We start from the raw sequence: 23228 nt of genomic DNA, 5'->3' as shown, positions 1-23228 counted from the left end.
AAATTTTCTTTTTGGATGCGCCAGGAGGTACTGGTAAAACGTTTGTGATAAAACTGATTCTGGCATCAATTCGATCAAAAAATGATATAGCGTTGGCAATTGCGTCGTCCGGAATAGCCGCAACATTGCTGCCTGGTGGAAGAACTGCTCATTCCGCTTTGAAATTGCCTCTGAACTTGCATTCTACAGAAACTCCCACGTGCAATATTTCCAAATCATCTGGGATGGGTAAAGTATTGCAGCAATGCAAACTTATTATTTGGGATGAGTGCACAATGGCACACAAAAAATCGCTCGAGGCTCTGGATCAATGCTTGAAAGATTTGCGAGGGAAGTCGAAACCCTTTGGCAGCACCTTAATATTGCTTGCGGGAGATTTCAGGCAAACATTACCTATAATACCTAGATCAACTCCTGCAGACGAAATGAATGCTTGCCTGAAAAATTCTAATTTATGGGCACACGTAAAAACATTAAAATTAACTACAAATATGCGTTTTCGATTGCAAAACGATGACTCTGGTCAAACATTTTCAGATCAATTGCTGGCAATGGGAAACGGAAAGCTCCCAGTAGACTCAATTTCAGGACGTATACAACTACCTGCTGATTTCTGTAATTTAGTGACGTCCAAAAATGAATTGATTGAAAAAGTATTTCCGAATATTCTAAAAAATTATAAAAATAATAAATGGCTAAGTGAAAGAGCGATTCTCGCACCCAAAAATATAGACGTCCACGAAATCAACAATATTGTTTTGACCAAGATTCGAGACCAGGCAGTCCTTTACAAGTCAGTCGACACAGTTTTGGAACCAAATGAAGCGGTTAATTATCCATCTGAATTTTTAAATTCTATAGATCTTTCAGGGTTTCCACCACACGTGCTACAACTAAAAATAGGCGTACCAATAATACTTTTGAGAAATATCAACCCACCAAAGCTTCGCAATGGCACGCGACTTGCCGTAAAAAAAAAAACAATGGAAAACCTAATAGAGGCCACAATCTTGACAGGGCCTTTTGAGAGTGAGGCTCTTCTTATTCCTCGCATTCCCATGATTCCAACGGATCTGCCTTTTCAATTTAAAAGATTGCAATTCCCAATTCGATTAGCATTTGCAATCACCATTAACAAAGCTCAAGGTCAATCATTAGACAAATGTGGTATAGATCTTAATACTGATTGTTTTTCCCATGGACAATTGTACGTTGCATGTTCGAGGGTCGGTAAACCTGACAATCTATTTATATGTAGCGACAATTTGACAGCGAAGAATGTTGTATATTCGCAAGTTTTACGCAGTTAATTTGTATTGTATCTATCTATCTATCTATCTATATAAAAACGAGTTGTGTGTATGCATGTTTTTTGTTTGTAAAAAGAGCGTTTGCATATGACGTCATTATTAGTACATAAGGCTTTGTATATGCACAGACAATGGGAAAGCCAAGAATGTTGTATATTCGCAAGTTTTACGTAGTTTGAAACACATATATAAATCTATCTATATTCACCGGTGGGACACAGGGACACAACTACAATGGCACGAAACTAATAATGCGCGTAACGACTTACGCGCGCGGGGGGGGGGGCTTGGGGGGGGGGGCGCGAAGCGCCACCCCAACAGCTAGTATATATATATATATATATATATATATATATATATATATATATATATATATATATATATATATATATATATATATATATATATATATATATATATATATATAGTTTCTCTCTTATTCTTGTATTGTGCTGAAATGGCCCTTGGACATAGGGCCGAAATATCCACAGAACTGATTTCCACTGTCTTGAAAAGATTTTCCCTATTGTCTCTACTTTGTATTTGTTTGTTATGGAAAGGCAGTGTGGTCTTCGTCGCTATTTTCATTTGGAAGGTTGTTCGTTAAAAATTTAAATTTAAGATTGATCTTGTTGCTCTCTGAGTTTCCATTAGTTCTTAATTATGCTCTCACAAATAGTTATAATACTTTTTCTAAGTTTTTTATGACTTCAATATAATCCGATAGCAGTTTCCTTCTTTTCTGTTCTTTTCTATGTACCTGCAGCATGTTTTCTTGACATAGCGTGAATTGGAAGATTGCTGCCTTCACAAGTTGTAAATTATGACTACTCCAGTATTTTGCATTAGCTTCCTTACATTTGTCAATTAAATTCTTGTAAACAATTCTAAATTTTTCTTTATTCACTTATGATTGCTAATATAATTTCTACCAACACTTTTAATTTTCCACTTGTTTAGAGTAAGATCCTCCGTCGATCTTTCTTTTAGTATGATCCCCTTTTTTTAAAAGCTATCCTTTGTTATGGAAACATGTATTGATCCAGTTCATAGATATGTCAGTTATATAAGAAAAGACGTTTTCCCAATAACTTTAATTCCTTTCCCATTAATTTCCCCCGCATTTGTTCTGTCTTAATTGAAACATAAGTAAGCTAAAAGACTTGTCTTAGAGATTATTTTTAACCTTTTCGAAGGAATCGTTTTTATTTTTTTCAGTTTCCTAGGATGGATCACTTATTGATTGATAACAGCATCCATTTCATGGAAAGTGTTTATAGCTTTTTCGGTACTAATAGAACTAAAAAGCAGTTTTTGACCCAGTGAGTCTCCATTGCGATGTCCCTAACTAAATTGAAAATAAAGTCTATAATAAATGATAAAATTTTTGATTAAGATTGTGAATAAATATCGGAGTAATTTATACAAGGCCGCATACAGTATTTTTTTTAGGGGGGGGGGTATTTTTATTCGAGAAGGGAGTTACAGATAAAGCTCATCATGTTTTCTTATGTATTTTTGTTACGTTTTTACCAGTTGGACAAAAATTTCGGGGGAGGGGAGGGGTTAAGCTTCCTAACTCCCCTTTGTATGGCCTTAAATATATATACTAATAAATGCCGAATATTTTGATTTCACTCTCGGAAGGATTTGTCAATAATAAAAAGAAAAAAAAGAAGATTAGACAGTTAACACGAATAAGAAAGTAGCATAAAGTCATAAAAAGAGGCTATACGACAAAAGGAACCAAAGAAAAGGCGAAAAATGACTTAATATAAAGTTTTCTACCGATTTTGAAAATTCTATTTTATTTGTTCCTTTGAGCATGGTTTTTGAATGGTTTCCTACCTCTTAGATTTTTTTTATCCTTTTAGCTCAAGTAAGATTGTTTATAAAAAGATTTAAAAAGCAATCTGTTGTTAAATAGTTCATGTTTACACTGCTAATTGAGGGGGAGAACTCATAGAAGCCTGAACTTTTTTTTTATTACAATTACTTTTTCAGTTTCTCATTAATCTTTTCAAGTTTATTTATGTTTGTAAACTGTGCTTGGAATATTATTCAAACGAATCGGGTAAAAATACTAGTAAAAGATTTCTAAGTTCTTGGATTGTGTAAGAATATTATTAGTTTCTAATTTCTTAGCTTTAATAGAAAGATAAATGAAAAATTATTTTTTTCATTAAAATATTTTCTTTTCAGACGTGAAATATAACTTTCATCTCGGCTTATTTTAACATTGCTTGTATATTCCTGCAATATTAAGGGAAGTTCTTTGACTTAAGGTTACAGCGTTAAATTTAAATATACACCGACATTTTTTTTTACCTTTGTTTACTAACACTTATTCAACAGGTGTCAAATTTTAATAAAATTAAAAAAAATTATCTGGAATCAAAGTCGAAAATAAAATATTTTGTTCTTTAATTGATTTTAAAGAAAAGATCCGTGAAAAATAAAGTGTGATTTAGACTAATAAAGATAAACACTGTAAATAAAGATTAGAAAATAAAGATAAAGACTATACATAAAGACTAATAAATAAAGACTATAAAACTTTGCGAGATTTTTGCTTATAAAAAATATGTAATTTAAATAAGGATACATTTTTGTGATTGAAGAAATTAAATTAAATAGAAATTACAGTGAATAATAAAGTAAAACTTAAAAGGAACTGAGATTACCTCAATTAAGTGCGATTTTCCTGCCACTCAAAAACCTTCAAAGTCCAGATTATCGTTTGTGCTACTTTCAGTACATCTTAAAAACTAAGTAGATTGCTTATATTTAAATTCTTGTTTAGGGAAATGATTTTTATAAAGTTTGAAATCAATAGTTTTAAAAATAAAAATATAAGTTCTAAATCAAAATGGTGAAATTAAGGATTTTTTTAAAAATGCCTGGCCTATTTAATTGTCCCAAATTTTTATGTTGAGAAATTTGTGCCACAAACAAAATGTGTATACTGAACATATTGGAATATTGACTGTTGCAATTTGACCTGAAGCATTTTAATGATAAAAATTGTACTGTTTTTTTTTCCAGTCCCTAAATAATACTTGATAATGAGTCAAAAAAGGCACAACATGCCTATATTTTTAAACTTGAGGCTGAGAAAAGTTTGAGTGGGTACGATCCTAAAGAATTCAATTTTAACGGGCGATTAAGTCCCACAGATTTTTAGATCTTTTATGTGGCTCTTATTTAAACATTGTCTCTTATTAAAAATATATCTAAGAAACCTTTTTGTTCTATGGGCTATTTGCCTAATATTGGACCTTTACTCTTGGGACTTCACGAGCGATGTCTCCTCCAGAGGCTCATTTTTCAGATCTTAATTTTTTTTTTCTGAAAATCTTGTCTTTTTTGGAAATTTCCAGTTTCTACTTTTTTCCAATGGAATATGCTCTCTTTTTTTTCTTTTTTTTTAAAATACTGCATATATATACACATATAAAGTGTTTCTGTTTTTCAATGGCTCTTTATCCTCTTTTCCTTTTAAAGTGGTGCGATCCATTTTTTATTTGACTTCACAAAAAAATAAATAAATAACAAAATTATAGGAAAAATCTAAACAACCACATAAAAGCCACGATTCTTTTGTGTAGCTGCATCTTCTAACCACCTGTTAACTCAGGATTAACCAAACCAAAAAATTATAACACTATATTTTAAAGACTGAAAGAATTAAAATGTAATTGATCAAAAAATTCTTTGATGAATGTAAAATAATATGTGGTATCTCTCTTAGCGTCTTATTTCATTATATATATATATATATATATATATATATATATATATATATATATATATATATATATATATATATATATATATATCAATTAAAGAATGGTCAAGCATAATAACGATCTAGTGAAAAACTCTAAAACCATGCTCAGTGGACGTTTCTACATTGGTGATAATTTTATTCAACAATTGTGTTTTCTTCCTTAGTCACCGTGGGCAATTTGGAATTATTAGAAATAATCTTTCAATGTATTAAAACATAGGAACCACTCACCCCTAAGTAAATGTGCCATGCTTATACCCTAGCCTCATCTTCAAAATTAAAACAGTACAGAAAGTAGGCAATTTTTGTCTCTTGGGAATTCATATCTCCATTGATCCATCAAAAAGGTCACAACAATCGGACGAAAACATCTTGCTCAAGAAGTCACTTGTTGCTACAAAATCCCTCTACCATATACTGTTACCTGAGACTCGCTCAGGCCTCTTAACAGTAGGGGCTATTTTCTAGAACTCTGTCAATTCGCTTTCTTCTGACAATGATTCCAACATTATCACCCCCCTTGCCTTATTGGCATAATAAAAACAAATGCACATCAAACAGTCCAATTATTCACAGGGATATGTCAAGGAACAAGCACCTGAGGAGCATATTCATTTAAGGCTAAATTTTGTTTGGAATGATCTTCCTGAGGTTGTTGTCTTGAACATGCCTCTGTTAATTTATTAATTTGCCCTACTTTTTGGTATTATACCCTTTTTGGTATTGGTATTATGCCCTACTTTTTGTCCCGGTAGATTTACCCATAAAAATCAGCCAATTTTTTTTTTTTTTTGCTTTGGTAATTTCTATACAAATCTCCCAAGGAAAATTCAGGCGTAAAAAACTGACTGCCCAGCTCGCTGCTATTGATAATCTTGCTTGTAAAATACATCAAGCATATACATCGCCCCTCCCCCCCATGCCTGACACTTATCAGTAAGAATCATGATCTCTGTGATGCATTCAATTGGAGGACTTGCAGAAAAGAAAAAATATTTATTGTAATATTATCAGGATGGTGTTAATGCTTTGTAGAGCCAAGCGTGGTTTCTTAAGCCCATATGTATATCCTATACCAACAGGTCTGTTTTGTATATAATGATAATTTTGCTCAGTTTATTGACAGCTTTTTCTGTAACATTTTTTTTATTTTTAGTCAGCCGAGACTAAAAGCTCTTGACGAGACTAAAAGGTGCACAGTCAGATCCCCTTGGCTCCCTTCCTCTAATCTTTCCGTCGATCATTCATTTACTTCTACTACGATGTGAAACAAAAGAACCAAAGATTGTGAAGGTAACTTTTATTTTAATTTAGTCACTTATCTATAAGCTGTTTGAGGATGGCAATAACAATTGCCAGACACTATTCTTTGTTTTGTTTACAATATATTCTTCAAATTGGAGGGTTTGTCCAATTCTTTCTTTATAACTTTAATCGCCCTTCAAAGTATGTGCTACATCAGATGCTTTCACTACACACTGAAAGTGTTAAGTTTTAAAAACTAATGAATTTGTGAGTTTTTAATAATTGCAGTTTATATATAATTACTATAAATGATGTGCTAGTACAATATGCTTTTTTATATCAAAATTAAAGAGCCATGATAATAATTTTTAAAGAAGCTTTGGTACTATACTAAAAAAGGCCAAGATGGAAGCTCTTGAGCTCAAGAAAGGAACGTTGTTCCTCCGTTTTGCAAAAAATGTAGTAATAAACCTTCGCACGAAAAACCTTTTCCCCAAAAGACACTCCCCATCCCGACACCGCTTGCCACGTACTGTCTCTGAACCCGTTCCTATCTTGTCCCCCATCCGTTGCTTAACCTTCAGCTATGAAAAAACCTTTGCCCACTTCATTACTGATAAAATAAATCGCAAGTTTTCCTTCTTTTTTTCTTTGGTAACTGGCGATACCCGAGTTGTATGTTCGTTTTGATTCTTATGTTCCCTCCCCCTTGTTTATGTGTTCTCTTTTAAATGTTTTTAACACTAATTGTATCTCACTCTTTTTTAGTTTTAATTTAGTTTTTACCTTTTTAACTTTCTGACATTTTGTTGCTTTTTTTATGGCACTTGGTATTTACCAAGTGACATATAGCAATCGTAATTTCTGTCAATCTGTCTGTCTATTGGTCAGTCTGTCCCGGTTTTGCTAGTTTGGGCAGTTTCAGATAAGCTAGGACGATGAAATTTGGCAAGCGTATCAGGGACCAGACCAGATTAAATTAGAAATAGATGTTTCCTCGATTTGACCTGCAAAGGCGAGCCACTGTGTTGACCATCTGTCACCAAATTTTCTGAAACCCCCTATTGGTTCAAGGTCTGACTTGGCCAGGTTCCACCAGTTCTTCCTCTGTCCTCCTTGGTGTTTCTTCCAGTAGCTAATAGGCTCAACTAGAAGTATTTGGCGAGGCAGGTACTCTGGCGGTTTCCGCAATACATGGCCCAACCATTTCAAACGGCGTTCTTTAATAGTGAGCACAACATCTCTCTGAATATTGCACATTCGACGTATATTCACGTTGGAGATACGGTCACGTAGCTGTACTCTTGAGAATTCTTCGTAGACAAGTATGCTCAAACACCTTAAGTGTATTCTCTTGTTGTAGTTTTGCCGACCATGTTTCGCACCCGTAAAGGAGAACGGTTCGGACTAGTGCCATGTAAATTCGAACTTTCGTTTGGACACTGATTTCACGGCGATTCCATAAGGGTTCCCGAAGGGAGGCAAAGACTGTCTGCGCTTTCTGTATTCTCTGTTGGATATCAGCGTCGGAAGATCCGTCAGTACAAAGCTGGGAGCCTAGGTATGTGAAACGGTTGACTTTTTCCAGCTGAACTTGGTTGACAGTTAGTGGTAATGGTCCAGTGTCGTGGTTAATAGTCATGAATTTCGTTTTCTCTGTGCTGACTTTCAAGCCGATCAGATCTGCCCAGGCCACAACGCTGTCAAGCATGTTTTGGGCTTCTACAGGGTCTGACAGGAGGCCAACATCATCCGCATAATCGAGGTCAGTCAGCGAAAGATTCTGTCCAACCTGCGCTCCTGGATAAGACGATAGAGCATTTTCAAGCACCCAATCGATGCAATAATTGAACAGAGTCGGAGAGAGGACACATCCTTGTTTTACTCCGAACTCAACCAGAAATTCTTCGGTTTCTTCGCCATAGATTCTAACTCGGCTCACTGAAGCGTCATAGTATGCCTTCATCAGTTCAACAAACTTCAGCGGCATTCCGTCATTCTCCAGGATCTTCCAAAGTTTCTGGCGAGTGACAGAGTCGAAGGCAGCAATGAAGTCCAGGAACATCAAGATCAGGGGTAGGTTGTATCTTTCAAACTGCTGGATAATGAGGCGAAAGGCGAAGATATTATCAGTACACCCTCTACCTGGTCGAAAGCCGGCTTGATTTCCTCGAGTTCCTTCCTCCCTTGCCCCTTTAAAGCGGTTCAAGAGTATGATCCCGAATATTTTGACGGCAATGTCTATGAGACATATTCCGCGGTAATTTTTGCATTCAGTTTTGTCTCCTTTTTTATAGAAAGGGAGGATGACTGATGTCTTCCAGTCTTTTGGGAAAGTGTTGGTACTCCACACTTCTTCGAGAATGCCATGGAGCTGTTCAGCAGTGACCTCAGGGCATTGTTTGTATAGTTCCGGGGGGAGGCCGTCTTCACCTGGGGCTTTGTGGTTTTTTAGGGTTTAGATCGCTTTTAGTATTTCGGCTCTGGTCGGTGTATCCAGCTCGATATCATAAGGCTCTTTAGAGACAGAAGGTGGGAAGGCATCATGAGTAGATGAAGGGGATGGGTTCAGGAGGAGCTGAAAGTGATCCATCCATCTTGCTAAACGTTCCTTCTGACAACTAATGATTTTTCCTGATCTGTTTTTGATTATTTCTGAGACAGCAGCTTTCTTACCAACGGATTCCTTCAGGATCTGGTAAAGCTTGTGGGTGTCATGTAAGCGTGCTGCTTTCTCTAATGACTCGGCAGCATCTTCCCACATTTGGTGGCGGTCCAGCCGAACAGAGCGTTTTACCTGTCTGCGTAACTCCTTTGTTTATTCTGTAAGGCCTCCCATCTTTTGTCTTCGCTCACCGACTATTGACAGGGTTCTAGCGGTTATCCAGTGTTGTCGTTTGATTTTTGCTCGGCCTAGGATCTCATGGGCAGTCTCTGTCATCACGGTTTTAAAGGTCTCCCATCTCTTATCGGGGGTTAGGTTTTCATCAGAGCTGAGGGTGTCAAACCGGTTAGTTAGTTCCAAATTGAGGGTCTGCCGCACTTCTTTGTCTTGAAGTTTACCGATATCGAAGCCGACCTTGGACTTGTTTTTTCTTCGAATTGCAAGACGTAGCAAAATTTTTGCTGCGACGAGCCTGTAGTCAGGTTCAGACTGTGAGCCTGTGTCTGCGCCATTGTAAGAGCGAGAGTCCTGCACGGAGCTTCTCCAGCGCTGGCGTACGAGAATGAAGTCAATTTGGGCCTTAGTGACACCGTCATTTGAATGCCAAGTTAAGAGGTGGCTAAGTTTGTGTTGGAATATGGTATTGGTGATAACAAGGTGGTTCATCAAGGCATAGTTTACCAGCCTCTGCCCATTCTCGCATCTGTGACCCTGTCCAAATTTTCCCAGGATTTGTCTTGTGGTCTGGTCAGATGGACCAACTCTTGCGTTGAAGTCTCCAGCAGCAATCAAGTAATCACGTGCGGCTATAGAAGAAGACGACTGCTGCAGTTCACCGTAGAAATCATCCTTGGTCGTTTCAGTAGCGTCACGGGTGGGGGCATAGGTAGAAATTATTGACACATTTGCAGGGTTTCCTTTTAGTCTGATTCTAGCAAGTCTACTGGAGACTGGTTCCCGTTCTAGGAGAGCGTTTCTGGTTCTTTGGTTCATGATGAAACCAACTCCGTGGAGTCCTGAATTATCTTCTATTCCGGAATAGAAAAAGTGGAACTGATGTAGTGTTTCTGGAGCCGTTATAACTATAGAGCCAGAACCGGAGATTCTGGTCTCGGATATGCAGAGTATGTCTATGTTGTACTTCTCCATCTCATGGACAAGAAAAGCTTGTGTGGCTTCTTGTTTAGCGGATCTTACATTCCAGCATCCAACATTTATTCTGGATTTTGCCTGTTTAATGACTGTGGTAGGTTTTCCTAGATTTATGGCGTTGAAAAGATTTTTCGACTTCGCCGCCATATTCAAAGTCGCGTCGCCTGCCGGGAACGCTGTAGTATGGTTGGCTAGTTTACTTCTCGACACCCGCGCCAATACAGGGGCCGCGTCGCTTGCCGGGGACGCCGTAGTTGTTACAACTTTTCTTCTAGGTCTCAGATCCATCAATGTTTCTTGGGAATAGAGTTGACTGCAAGGTCCCCAGTCTTGTGGGTCACCCGGAGCGCGTTGGCCACCAAATCGCTCGGCGTGGAGCTCAGTGGTGTTTACACCCTTCCACCGCTTTGAGGTGCGCTGCCGGATTTCCTCTGCTGCCCAAGGACGGAAGATCGAGCCTCATTGCCTGTAACTACCATCACCGCCATGGAGGTATACAGGCTTAGCTTGACCTTTGACTCCCACCTAGAATCAGCAGGGGCTTTGGAGACATACAATAGACATGGCTGGGAACTGATAGTTACCGTTATTTTCGTGCAGACAGGCTTAGTAAAAGATTAGGTTTCTAACGTTTACTGCCCAGCCTATTGATTTTAAAACTCAAAACTTGTAGTTCCTAGATATCAAAATTTATTTTTTCCTAGAACAAATTCACTTAGTTTCATGAACCCGCTTACCTGCCGAGGTTTCAGTCATACCAGTAGTTGCTTATTCCCGTTTGGCAACGAAGTAGAATAAAATTGACCAGACACTTGAAGCTGTCAATGCCAAGCTAACTATATACGAGCTCAACTTCCCGCAACTACCAACTCCTACTGCTCGTATCATGGAAGCTCAGGCTACTGTTGTTATCTCGATTTTGCCGAAAACCTTAGATAACCCTGCTAAACGTCGAGAGATGATTGAAAAAATTCAAGGTCATCAAGCGATCAGCAGTATGTGTCACGCACGTGACAAACTTGTTGTGACCATTGATGATATTGCTGCGGACGTTTTTTGTAAGGCTGTTCTATCAGTCTTAGCGAACTCTAAAGTGAAACTGATAGAAAAGAAATGGTATGGCCTGCTGAAAGGTATTAGTGCAGACTACGATATCTCCTGCCTTACTGAGTGTGCCAGGGTAACTGCTGCTACAAGACTCAGGAACTCCCGCACTGTTAAACTTTCGTTCGGTGATCTGTCATCTAAAACGAATGCTCTAAAAAACGGTCTGACACTTGATTATGAGCTTCTGCGTGTCTTCGAGTACCATGAGCTTCTATTATGTTGTTATAATTGTCGTGCTCCTGATCATATTGCAGTCAATTGCAAGAGTGCAGCTGTTAAGTGCGCTCGATGCTTGGCCCCACATGAATCGACAAAAGATTCCCCCTGAAGACTTTCGCCCAAGTGTGCTAACTGTAACGGCGATGATGTATCATTCAGTCTGAGATGTCCGATATTGCGTTCTGTAGTATCTAACACTACTTCTAAATGACTGATACATCTGTCTCTCTCTGCTCCTTTAATATAAATGGAAACAAAGATAAGGGCATCTGCATTGATCACCTTCTGAGTAAGTTTGATATAGTCCCTTATCAAGAACATTTGCTACCTGGTAATATTATTAACTTTCTTCGCCGTAGCTCCGAGCACATTATGTTCACAACAAATGCCTGAAAGACTCGCAGCCGTCCGTCTTGAGGTCTTGCCTGCATTATCAAGCGGCAGCTTTCTTTTTTGTCCCTGCAGTGTTATGGCTCAGATGAAAACTATTTAGCTATCAGAACCTGTGACGTGTGGCAGGACGACACTATTGTAAATCCTCGCAAGATGGGCTCTATTCAAATGAAACTGAGAACTAACAATTGTACCATATGCACGACAGATTTTCGTTTCTATACTTTCTAGCATCAATAGCCTAGTTTTCTTCAGATTTTTTCCATTAGGAAGGCAAAGATATTTCAACTTAACACGAGGCTTTACTTCTGTACCATTCAGATCTATAGATATATTATCTGATCTAGTCGTATCTATTTCATTAAAAATCAAAACATCACATTTTTCAGCATTTAGGGAAAGTCCAATATCACTGTAGTTTTTACATATCTCCAAAAAACATTTTTCTAGCCCACTGATAGTCCTACTAATATTAAAAACGTCGTCTGCATAACATAATATCGACAAATCAGTACCTTCATATATACAACATCAAGAAAGTTAGCACTGAGCTGGAAGCGATGCATTATCCAGAAACCGTGGGAGAAATAACCGCACCCTGCTTAACCACGATATGAATTGGTATATACCCATCAGTCAGCAAATTGCTTCCAGGTATACGTATTTTTGCTGTCGTATAGCGGTATATGTACAAAAGAGGTCTAACTAAGTCTAGCTATACACCACGGTTCAAAAGCTCATTCATTGCTTGGGGATGCAACAACGAATCAAATGCTTTACTAACATCGTATGTTCCAAGCGCTAGAATACCACCGGATGTATCTGCATCAATCAACAAATTCCACAGACATTTTAGAGCATGGAAGCAACCAAGCTTAGGCTGGAAACCAAACTGGTGAGGATGCATGTAACAGATAGAACGTAGGTTATTAATTATAAGTAATTCAAACACCTTCGCAAAAACGCTTGAAACAGTTATAGGTCGATACGATGAGCATTCAGACGGATCCTTCCCTTTTTCTAGAATAGGTGAAATAAGACCAACACATAAAGAATCTGGAACTATACCGTAGCAAAAAACCATTCGGTACAACAAAGAAAGATGACACATAAGCTTATCAGACCCATTTGACCCATAATGTGATTTCCCATGTTTCTTGATCTTCCCCTCATTTCTTACTGCTTTTAAATTCCTCTTTGTTTCCTCTTTCTTTATCCCTCTTGTCTTCCCTGTAATCCCTCGCCCTACCTAACCGTATTTCTCTTTTACTTTGCTTTTTTTTAATTTGTTTAGATGAAGGGCTCCAATGTTTCTACCCCCAATTGCTTTGAGCAACGGCTTAGGCTGTTTTTAAATGCTTGATGCTAATAATGCTTTAAACAATGTCCTAGGTGCTTGTTTAAATGCAAAGCAGATCTTAATGATTGGTGCAAAGAGTGAATAAACTGAAAAAGAAAAACATTTGTAGACAGCTTCACCTACCTTGGTTGTAATATTAGTAAAAATGATGGCAGCAGTGAAGATGTTGAAAGTAATTGGACAGTACCTGACTATAGACATCTATTTTGTAAAAATAAAATAAAATAAAAATAGATAAAATAAAGAAAGCAAATTGACTATTATATGGCAAAATTACGCAAAATAAAGCGAGATTACTATATACAAATATACTATTATATTTGCACCAATCTTAATGATTGGTGCAAAGAGTGAACAAACTAAAAAAGAAAAACATTTGTAGACTGAGGGGCTTCTACGACCATCCCCACAAAAACATCGGAAAATATCTCGAGTTTTGAAATAATATAGAATTAGTTTTCTTTGCGTTAATGTGTAACAGCTTGGTGATTGGCATAATTTTCCTTTAAGAGGAATTGAAGTGCTGACTTTTCCTTCTAGGTCAGCAAAGACTTTAATGGTAATAACATGGAACAAACTACATCGTATAGAGTTTCTCTTTTTCTTTTTTTCCTTTGATTATTATGTAATTCTTTTCTTTCCTTTTTCTTCTTTGACTATTTTAAATTCCTTAAGTTTCTATTTGCAAACCCATTTTCCTAACAATATACATGTATATTAACTTTTGTTGCTCAGTATTTTCTTTAGTATTGTTAGACTTCGCTGCGAATTCCTTAAGGCTTGGGCTTTTCTGTTTTTCTGTAAATTATGTTGGTCTGAAGTAAAAAAAAAAAGCGCACACTCACAAAAGTTGTTTAAAATTTTGATTTTTTGCTGGATAAAATTTTGCAGACGAATGTTCCTTCTCCCCCTTAATCCTGGCCCAACGATCGTGTGGAAATGTGTATGTGTGTTGCTGTATGGTAAAACACAGAAGTGCGCTTATGGTACATTACCGTAAAATAAAAACTTGGCAAGGAAAATTGGTAAAATATGGTAAATTTGGTAAAATAAGGAACTCCCTTGGAAATACAGGATAAAATTGGTGTTTCTGAGTTGTCCTATGGCTACAAGACCAGTTGAGCATTTGTTTTTAAGAATCACTTAAAGCTTTTAGTAACTTTTTTTTTAATGATTGTGATTTTCCTGGGCTTAAAAAAGGCACCGCCCCTTCATCTAGAGTTCGTCAATTTAGTTAACTGTCCAGTTTATCAATTTGGTTAACTTGTGCCTGGGGTAATACCTCAACAATTGGACAGTATCTGATTTTAGACATCTATTTTGTAAAAAAAAAAAGAAAAAAAAATAGATAAAACAAATAAAGCGAATTTACTATTATATGGGAGTAAAATCATATTAGTTATTTATTTCTACATTTAAACCTAAGAAATGTTATCCTAACAGCCTTGCATATTTTAAATACCCGTATTCTGCCACATTCCTTATATCATAAACATGTTCATTTTCATTTTATTTATATAGGTTTCGAATACAAATAAAAAAGAGGTTTGTAACACTTTGATGATTTTGATGAACTAAGTCGTGGATTCTAATAGCGGAACTTTCAGTAACTTTCACACTCATCAGGACTGTCTTCAACAGGATTTGCTTGCGAATCTCGCTCCTCTCCTTCAGACTTGAATTCAGGTGGCCATGCCTGTTCTGAAGCCCCCTCCCCCCCCAAATAAAAGTCCTGGATACGGCTGTGAGGATTATATCTCAATTTTTACCTCCACTCTCCCATCATATCTCTCTTAGAGCTAATTTTGTATTTATATGAAGAATTTTTCAAAACAACTGCTAAAACACAAGAGCAGTTAAACTAGAATAAGATTTTTTTTTGCACTGCTGTCAGTAACAAATCATTCTGTAGCAATTCGTTGAAAAGCAGGCTAAATCTTAGAAAAGGACACTGAAATTTTTGATTTACAGTTAACTGAGCCCCCCTCTGTTAGGTCTCCTCCTTTAAAATGTGGGATTAATTTGGATTCTTTTAGTTTAGTAGGGAAAATACCTTCGTCAAGGCTTCTGTTTATAAGGACCGTAAGAGGCTCAATGATTGCTGGTTGTATTTTCTTATTAGTTACAAAGAAAGTCCATCTAGGCCCATTGACCTTGTCCCTTTAATGTCACAAATGCATTTTTTTACTTCATCATATGTAACAGATGGAAATTTTTGGATTTCCGCTATTGAAACAAACGTTTCATTGTAAATTTTCAAATAGTATATTATAATTTCCTTGAAAAAAGGGTTTTTTAGTAACTACTTTTTGCTAAATTATATTTTCTGCACTATACAACATGGCTGAAATGTATTATTTATTAAAATCATGTTTAGGGTAAGAGTTTGAACTCCTACTGCTATTAACAGCTCATCACAACACTTCGGGACTCGAGGTCAGCACAGCTACACCTGCTACTCTTCCCCACAATTTCACTCAAAGCTTCAGTGAAGATGGAACTGAGAGGAATATTTCATGGATGAAGAGCCATCAAAAATTAAATATACAAAAAGGCTTTTTAACTGAAAGTAAGGAGCAACATTAAAACTTAAAACGAACAGAAATTATTCTGTATAATGAAGGGGCTACCCCCCCCCCTCCTCAATGCCATGGTCTTTACACTAAAGTTTGACTGTTTGCTCTATTTTTTTTAAGAATGACCGTATAAACACAAGGGTCGTGTAATTAGAACGTGAAGCTTTTTTTAAAGTGTTAAAAGATTTAGTGTAAAGAGCAAGGTATTGAGGAGGAGGGCAACTCCTTCGTATAAAGAATAATATCTGTTCATTTTGGGTTTTAATGTTTCTTCTAAATTTAAGCTAAAAAAAAAAAACTTTTTTTCATTTAATTCAGGCTGGACGCAGTTATTTGTTTCAGAAATGGGTTAATATTTGCGGATGAGCGAGTTTCAGGAAACCCAAAATCTAGCAAAGTTTATGAAAATATATAAGAAACCTGGCTAAAGTCTTAACAAATTATGTATTTGGGGGGAGAGAGGGGACATTGAGAGAGCCCCATTTTCCCTCTTGGCACAAGCGTCCACCTCTATGCCTAGCAGGGCGTGAGATTATACTAAAAACCAAGTTACTAGCGCATACTTGGAATATTGATTGAAAAAAAAATGCTTACTTTTGAAAGTATGATAGCAAGGGCAATGTCACTTGTTGTTAACAAGAGCGTAACTGTTTGCAGAACACGAACCTCTTCGATTGTCCCTTCTGTTAACATCCATAATGTATCACTCAAATGTTTAGTGTTTTTCTCATATAATAACCCGTTGACGATAAGTTTCTGGATGGCACTAAGACATAACTAAAAAATAATTAATTTACAATATTTAATCCCTACATTTAAAAAACATGCAAGAAAACAAAAATTTTACTCAAAAATGAAGCTAAAGCCATATAAAACTAGTGTCGTAACCGGTAAAATTGGTCATGGAAAAAATTAGGGTAATGTCAGCCAGCACACAGAAAGAAGCGAAAATGATAGAAGGACAAACAACAAAAAAATGATAAAAATGACAAAAAAAATGATAGAGGCAGATATTTCGTCACGGACTGTCCCCCAGCTGTCTTCAGTGTTAAGTGCTAAAGACCGAAAGGGCTGCAAGCAGGATTGACTTATGACAAACAAGAAAAAAATAATAAAACTAAATAGCCGAGAAAAATGAGGATAATGTCAGCCAGCCGACAAAAAAGAAGCGAAAATAATAGAGGCATATATACCGTCACGGACTTTCACCTAGCTGTCTTCAGTGCTCAAAAATGAGGAAAAATTAATCTTTTTAATTAACTCTTAACTATGCAGGTGATACGCTGAACCAAACAAACCAAAAAAACAAGCCGGAATAAATGAAAGGCTTTTCACCAATCAGATTAGGCAAGAATTATCCGTTTAGTGATTGGATTAGCTTGTCTACTGACCTAATTTTCATTAGAAGTGTGGTACATGATCCTCATTTAAACTGAAAAAAAAATTTTAATCCTTTAATTTTAAGTTATTATAAATTGGGTTTATAGGAATATCTTCAGTATCTCTATTTAAAGCAAGTTATATATTCATGCATATTTTTTTATTTCAATTCCCCTCCTAAATTTCCTCTGTATGTGGGAAGCTATTTGCTTTAAATATCAAAGTTGCCTCATAAAAAAAAAACTGTACGATCTCTCAACAATGTTGAGGGCAAAGTAGGATCAACATCCGTATTTTTATTTTACATTTTAGATTTAAGAGAAATCTTATATTCATGCCGTCTTTTATCATGGGAGCTGGCGCTTACCCCCCCCCCCCCCCGGGGAAATACCCCACAAAATGTTTCATTTCCCCCGATTTTCATTAGTAGGGAAATTGAAATTTCTACTCTCTTGTTTGTCAGGGACAATCGATTGCATTACCTATAGTGAAGATCCATAAGGGTTCAATGTATTAATGTCTGTTAATTGATTTTTTATGAAATATAAATAATTGAATAAGTCAAATAAACTTTGGAGGGAGGCTCAGTTAACTGGAAATAAAAAATTTCAGTGTCCTTTTCTAAGATTTAGCCTGCTTTTCAGCGAATTGCTACAGAATGATTTGTTCTTCTATTTATCTCATAAGTTTATACATTTTTATCCTGCTATTTACTACTACTTACTATTTATCCTACTTCTTCTATTTATCTCATAAGTTTATATATTTTTCAGGGAACATATCCATTACTTATATATGTCAAGAAAATCTAATATCTAACGATACATGATTCAAATAACTATAAAAACATTCCTGAGAATAGAATAAATTTAGTAAAAAAAAAAAGTTATTTTTATGAAAGGGGTTTTTCCATAAACAATATATTTACCAAAACCTGAAGCAGAGTTTGTTAAGGTAAGTAATCGCCCCTCTACTATTTAATACATATTTTCTTACGCGATATCAGCCACCAAGGTCAATACCCGAAATTCAACCACCAAACAAAATATTAAGGATCTCACATCTTCAATCCATCACACCCACTAAAGACTTCATTTTTGTATATAATAAGGGAAGAAACCAGGATATTATTTGCCCAGTTTTTGTTGTTGTTCGTTTATAATACTCCGTAATTTTTTGTTTTTATACTCTTACGGGTAATAAAGTTCATTCATTCATTCATTCATAAGATGGAATACATATTGATTATGATAAATTTAAGACTTGGGTAAATATGACTCACAAGCATTCCAATAGAGGTCAAAGAAACGTTTAGTTCCAGTGTTTGGGACCAAAGCGTCCAACTGTTTCTACAATAAGTGGCAGGCATCGAATCGGAATGATGAGAAGGAAATCTATGACGATAAGCTGCATACACTGAAAGGCTGCCCGAACAAGAGATTCACTAGAACAGTTATAATATAATAGTATATATAGTAATAATGTAATAATAAAATAGCAGCCAAGAGATGAAATAACAAAACAGAGAAAAAATCAAAGGTTGGTTGTAGCTAGACAATAGCTTAGCTTAAAACTGGGCTCAATGATCTTAACTAAGAAATTACCGCCATAATTTAAACTCTCAGTGGACAGTGAAGTCCTTCAGAAGATCGGATTTAGGGCATCGACACTTGAAAATACGCCATTTCATAGAAAAACAAATTTCGTTTTGCTTTTAATCGAACGAAGGTCACAGCGACCTATTCCATCTTCTATCACCAGATAATACTCATACATTAGATAGTGAAGAAATTCGCCACTAAGCCAGGTATTCTACAGGGACGTAGTCTTATGTGACAAATGACACTTATCGTTTGTTTTCTTGCATCTTATTTTGACTAATATAGAATTGTGTTTGTTATTTCCCATCATCATATTTTCTCTAGCACTAGCTATTTTGGCAAATTATTCTTATTTTCCGTGTCTAAGACAAATAATACAAATGCAATATAAATATTTTATTGAACAGAAGACATATAGATAACGTACCTAAAAAGCTTAGGTTAATTAAAGCCTCCTAACAATTCAATTCTTTTTCGTTTCAACAATTAAAATTCATAAAAAAAAGATTACTACGTAAAACCGTGGGCGATAATAAGTTTCAAAACTTGCGAAATCAAACCAATTTGTTTTTGAAAATTTGCCTATTGATTTGTTATTATTTAACAGAAAAACAAAAAAAACAAAAATTCTGAAAAACACTGGATATAAAAATGAACCTGACTATAGTTTTGAATTTAGCGTAAAAACTTTACATTAGTTAAAACATCATGACAGTTCAATTGTTTTTACTTCTTTTTTGTCCGAATCAACAACTAAATTTCACCCAAAAAAATTACTACAAAAACCATAGGCAATAAGAAGTGCCAAAACTTGAGAAATCAAAAGAATATGTTTCAGAGAAGCACCTATTGATTCATTATTATTTAACAGAAGAAAAAAAGTTTATTATTCCACTAAACAGTGGACATAAAAATAAATCTGACTACACTTCGAAGTTTAGCATAAAAATTTCAGCTTAGTTAAAAGATTCCAACAATTCAATTATTTTTTCTTCTTGTTTTTGCCGGGAACCACAAATTACATTAAAAAAAGATACCCAAGCAAAACCATAGGTGATAGAAATTTCAAAACTTAGGATATCAAAACAAAATGTTTTTGAAACATAGTCAATTACTTTATTTTTATTTTAACAGAAGAAAGCAAAACCTTGTTCATCAATAGTATCCATGGACATAGATATTGTATTTTGTAGATATAAACTAATCTACTCTGTCTATAAAAGTCTATCTAATTATTGAAGTCACTTTATATTACTAATTAATAATTTAGATGAAGTTTTATATGGGACAAAAAGATAACTGGGAAAAATGACGCTTGACTTAGAAGTATCGAGCAGAAGCAGAAAGACTTAACAAGAGAGAATCTTTAAAAGACATTTACTGGCTATGTCCCTAAAAGTGGAACAATCAAAATAATTTCCAACCAAGTTCCACAATTTCAGTGCTTTTCCCCCTATTAACTGCCACTTTGTTTCAATCCGTTTCAGTTCCGCTTTCTTTCTTTCTTTCTTTCTTTATTGTTTGCTAGGTTTTCTGCGTCTAATGTATGTGGGCTTCTATTCTATGAGGTGTAATTATTCACTGACCAGCTGAATGGGTAATTAGCCTGTGCAACTGACAAGATTCTTAAGAAAACATTGTTTCACGAAATAATGAAGCATCAATGTGCTTTTACTTACCCTTTGAATCAGTAGCGACAACCGTCGTAAGTACCTGGTTCTAGAGCCTTTCGGTACCTTGTGTAAATTACAATATTTGAGCCCTGGAGGAGGGATAGTCATCGCTTGAGTACGATCTCAGAAAATCTAAAGCTTATAAAAGACACTGTTTTAAATAAGAAATAAGCTAAAAAAAACTTTAGCTTTTCCAAATTTTTTAATTTGTACTAATTGTTCACGAAGCCATTTATTGATACATAAATTTTGATCCCTAGTTACGCACCTGTCAAAATGTTTTCTCCAAAAACGATGAAAGAATTGGCCAAAATACAGAGATAAATGTTAAATAGCTCAAACCAGGGTTGCCACCAAACAAAAAAAAATGGCTAAAAATGTCCACCCAGTTTCAGTTGTTGAAAAGGACAGTTTTTTTCTGAGAAATGTAGCTGGTTTGGCTAGTTTAACTAAACTACCTACAACAGTAGCTAGCTTTAACTGAATATTTGGGTCTCTTTCGCAAATTCCTTATGAGCTTGATGAAAGTATTTACTTGATCCCACCACCAAATGAAAACTCCTCCGGGAACAGGTTTCTGGGTCCACGCGTGATTCTGCAGTCATATATACCTACTTTTGTTTATTCTCAAACGCTCTTTAAAACCACACTTAAGCCCCTCCCCTACCCACATAAAATCTAAATACAACAAACTATGGTAGCGATTGCATAAAGCAAATGGAGAATAAGTACCTTTGACTAGGGGTAAGTGCACCAACAGTTTCAAGTACAAGGGGCAATCCTTCATTAAGAGATTCATCACGAGCATGTAACGCGCCAAGTAGACTAACTGTCTTTGTCGTACATCACAATAAGTTGTTGTTGATAAATCGACTAATGGGCCAAAAAGAAGGGCCTGAATTTTCTGCAAGGATACAAGCATATTAGAAAAAGATATCTAGTCCTGGAGTATGTGGTCATTTAATTTTATCCAGCTCAATGTTCAGCAGGGGGTCACGAAAAAGTAGTCGTGTAGATATGATACAAAATACATTAAATTTCATGAAGGAAGAAAGAATAGCCAGAGAAAAAAGGGAAGAGGCTGAAAGAATAGCAAGAGAAATAAAGGAGGAAGTTTACCATGTGAATTTATTGAGGAGATTTAATAGAGAATGAAAAAGGAAGCCACAAAGATCCGCAGAAGCGCTGCCTCATGATTTCGACCGCAAAAAACGACGATGAAAGTGCCCCCTTGGATACGTCACGCATCTGAGCTAAGCTCAGAAATACCAATTAAATAAGTTATTCACGGAGTTTGCCGACGTATTAACAAAACGAATCGGAAAAACGGAGGATGTGGCACATAAAATACCTGTAAAGAAAACAAACCAATAAAACAATACCCGTACTGAATACCAGAAACTAAAACGAAGGAAGTAAAAAAGAAATAGACTGAATGCTTGATTTAGGTGTTATAGAACATTCCAACTCAGAATATACAACGTCAGTCGTATTAGTCCCGAAGAAGGATGGCTCCATTTCATTTTGTGTAAACTACAGAAAACTGAATAGTATTTCCGAAGCAGACTCATATCCAATACTAAGAATGGACGAAATTCTAGAATCAGTAGGCTCCACAAAATTTATATAAATTTTAGACTTGAGATTGGGATATTGGCAAGTAAAGATGCACCCAGAAGATTCACCAGAAACTGTTTTTATTTCACCTTTCAGATTATACCAGTTTAGGTATATGCTTTTTGGACTAAAAGGGGCACCAGCAACGTTCCAAAGACTAGTAGTTTGAATCTTAAAATCCTTACCATATATAAGAGCCAACTAGGATGACATTACAGTTTTTTAAAGCTCGTTTAATAAACATATAGCCCATATGAAACAAGTATTGACAAGGCTCAGGAAAGTATGATTAACTTTAAATGTGGTAAAATGTAGATTGGAGCAGTCAGAGACAGAGTACCTTGGACACAAAATAGGGAACGGTATTGACTACCGATTAAGGGAAAAAACGGAAAAAATTAGAAACACAGCGGTCCCAAATACAAAGAAAAAAGTCCGATAATTTTTGGGATTGGCGGGATATTACCTAAAATTTTTGCCAAATTTTGCATCGATTGCTAAACCTTTGGCGACGTTTGCGTAAAAGCGTGACTTAGATCCCATAAAATGGACTCAAATTGAACAAAATGCATTTGATACACTCAAAAACGCTCTTTGTAGCGAAGTAATACTGAGAAATCCAGATTTTTCATTGCTACATGTGCTGCAAACTGACAGCTCAGATTACTGATAGGGGCAATTTTATCTCAAGAATTTGAGGATGGGGAACATCCAATCATATTTATATCCAGAAAATTGTCGAAAGCAGAACTAAATTATAGTACAATTGAAGAAGAATATCTTGCAATAGTATATGCGGTCAAAAAAAATTGACAAATACAAATATGGACAAAAATTTAGAATAATGGCGGATCACAACGCATTAAGACGGCAAAATATAATGAAGCCAGATAACCGACGATTAGCATGATGAGTCCTGTGCTTACAATAATATGACTTCGAAATAAAATCAACACCGGGGACAGATACCAGGAATGCTGACGGCATGTCCCGATTGTGAAAAAAATATATATATTTAGAACTAAAATTAGATGGAATATACCTAGCTAACACAAATAAATAAATAATAAGGGGAACAAAGAGGTCCTAGACCCATTGGGAATAAAACATGACGATCATAAAATAGAGTTGAACGGCGTA

General features: G+C 35.8%; 1 protein-coding gene across 2 annotated transcripts in view; it reads right to left on the bottom strand.

Annotated features, from left to right (window-relative positions):
* The window catches only part of LOC136026470 (protein MON2 homolog), a 483967-nt gene extending 465326 nt beyond the window's left edge, over positions 1 to 18641 (bottom strand). For both annotated transcript variants that reach the window (XM_065703078.1, XM_065703080.1), the window contains exon 1: positions 18480 to 18641. In XM_065703078.1, coding sequence (XP_065559150.1) covers positions 18480 to 18566 — 87 coding nt within the window. In that variant the 5' untranslated portion in view covers positions 18567 to 18641. The remainder of the gene's footprint in view (positions 1 to 18479) is intronic.
* Between the last annotated feature and the right edge of the window lie 4587 nt (positions 18642 to 23228).

The sequence above is a fragment of the Artemia franciscana genome, chromosome 4 (genome assembly GCF_032884065.1).
Source record: "Artemia franciscana chromosome 4, ASM3288406v1, whole genome shotgun sequence".
Taxonomy (NCBI): Eukaryota; Metazoa; Arthropoda; class Branchiopoda; order Anostraca; family Artemiidae; genus Artemia; species Artemia franciscana.
Note: the sequence above shows the minus strand (reverse complement) of the source record. Positions and strands in the feature narration are given on the sequence as shown.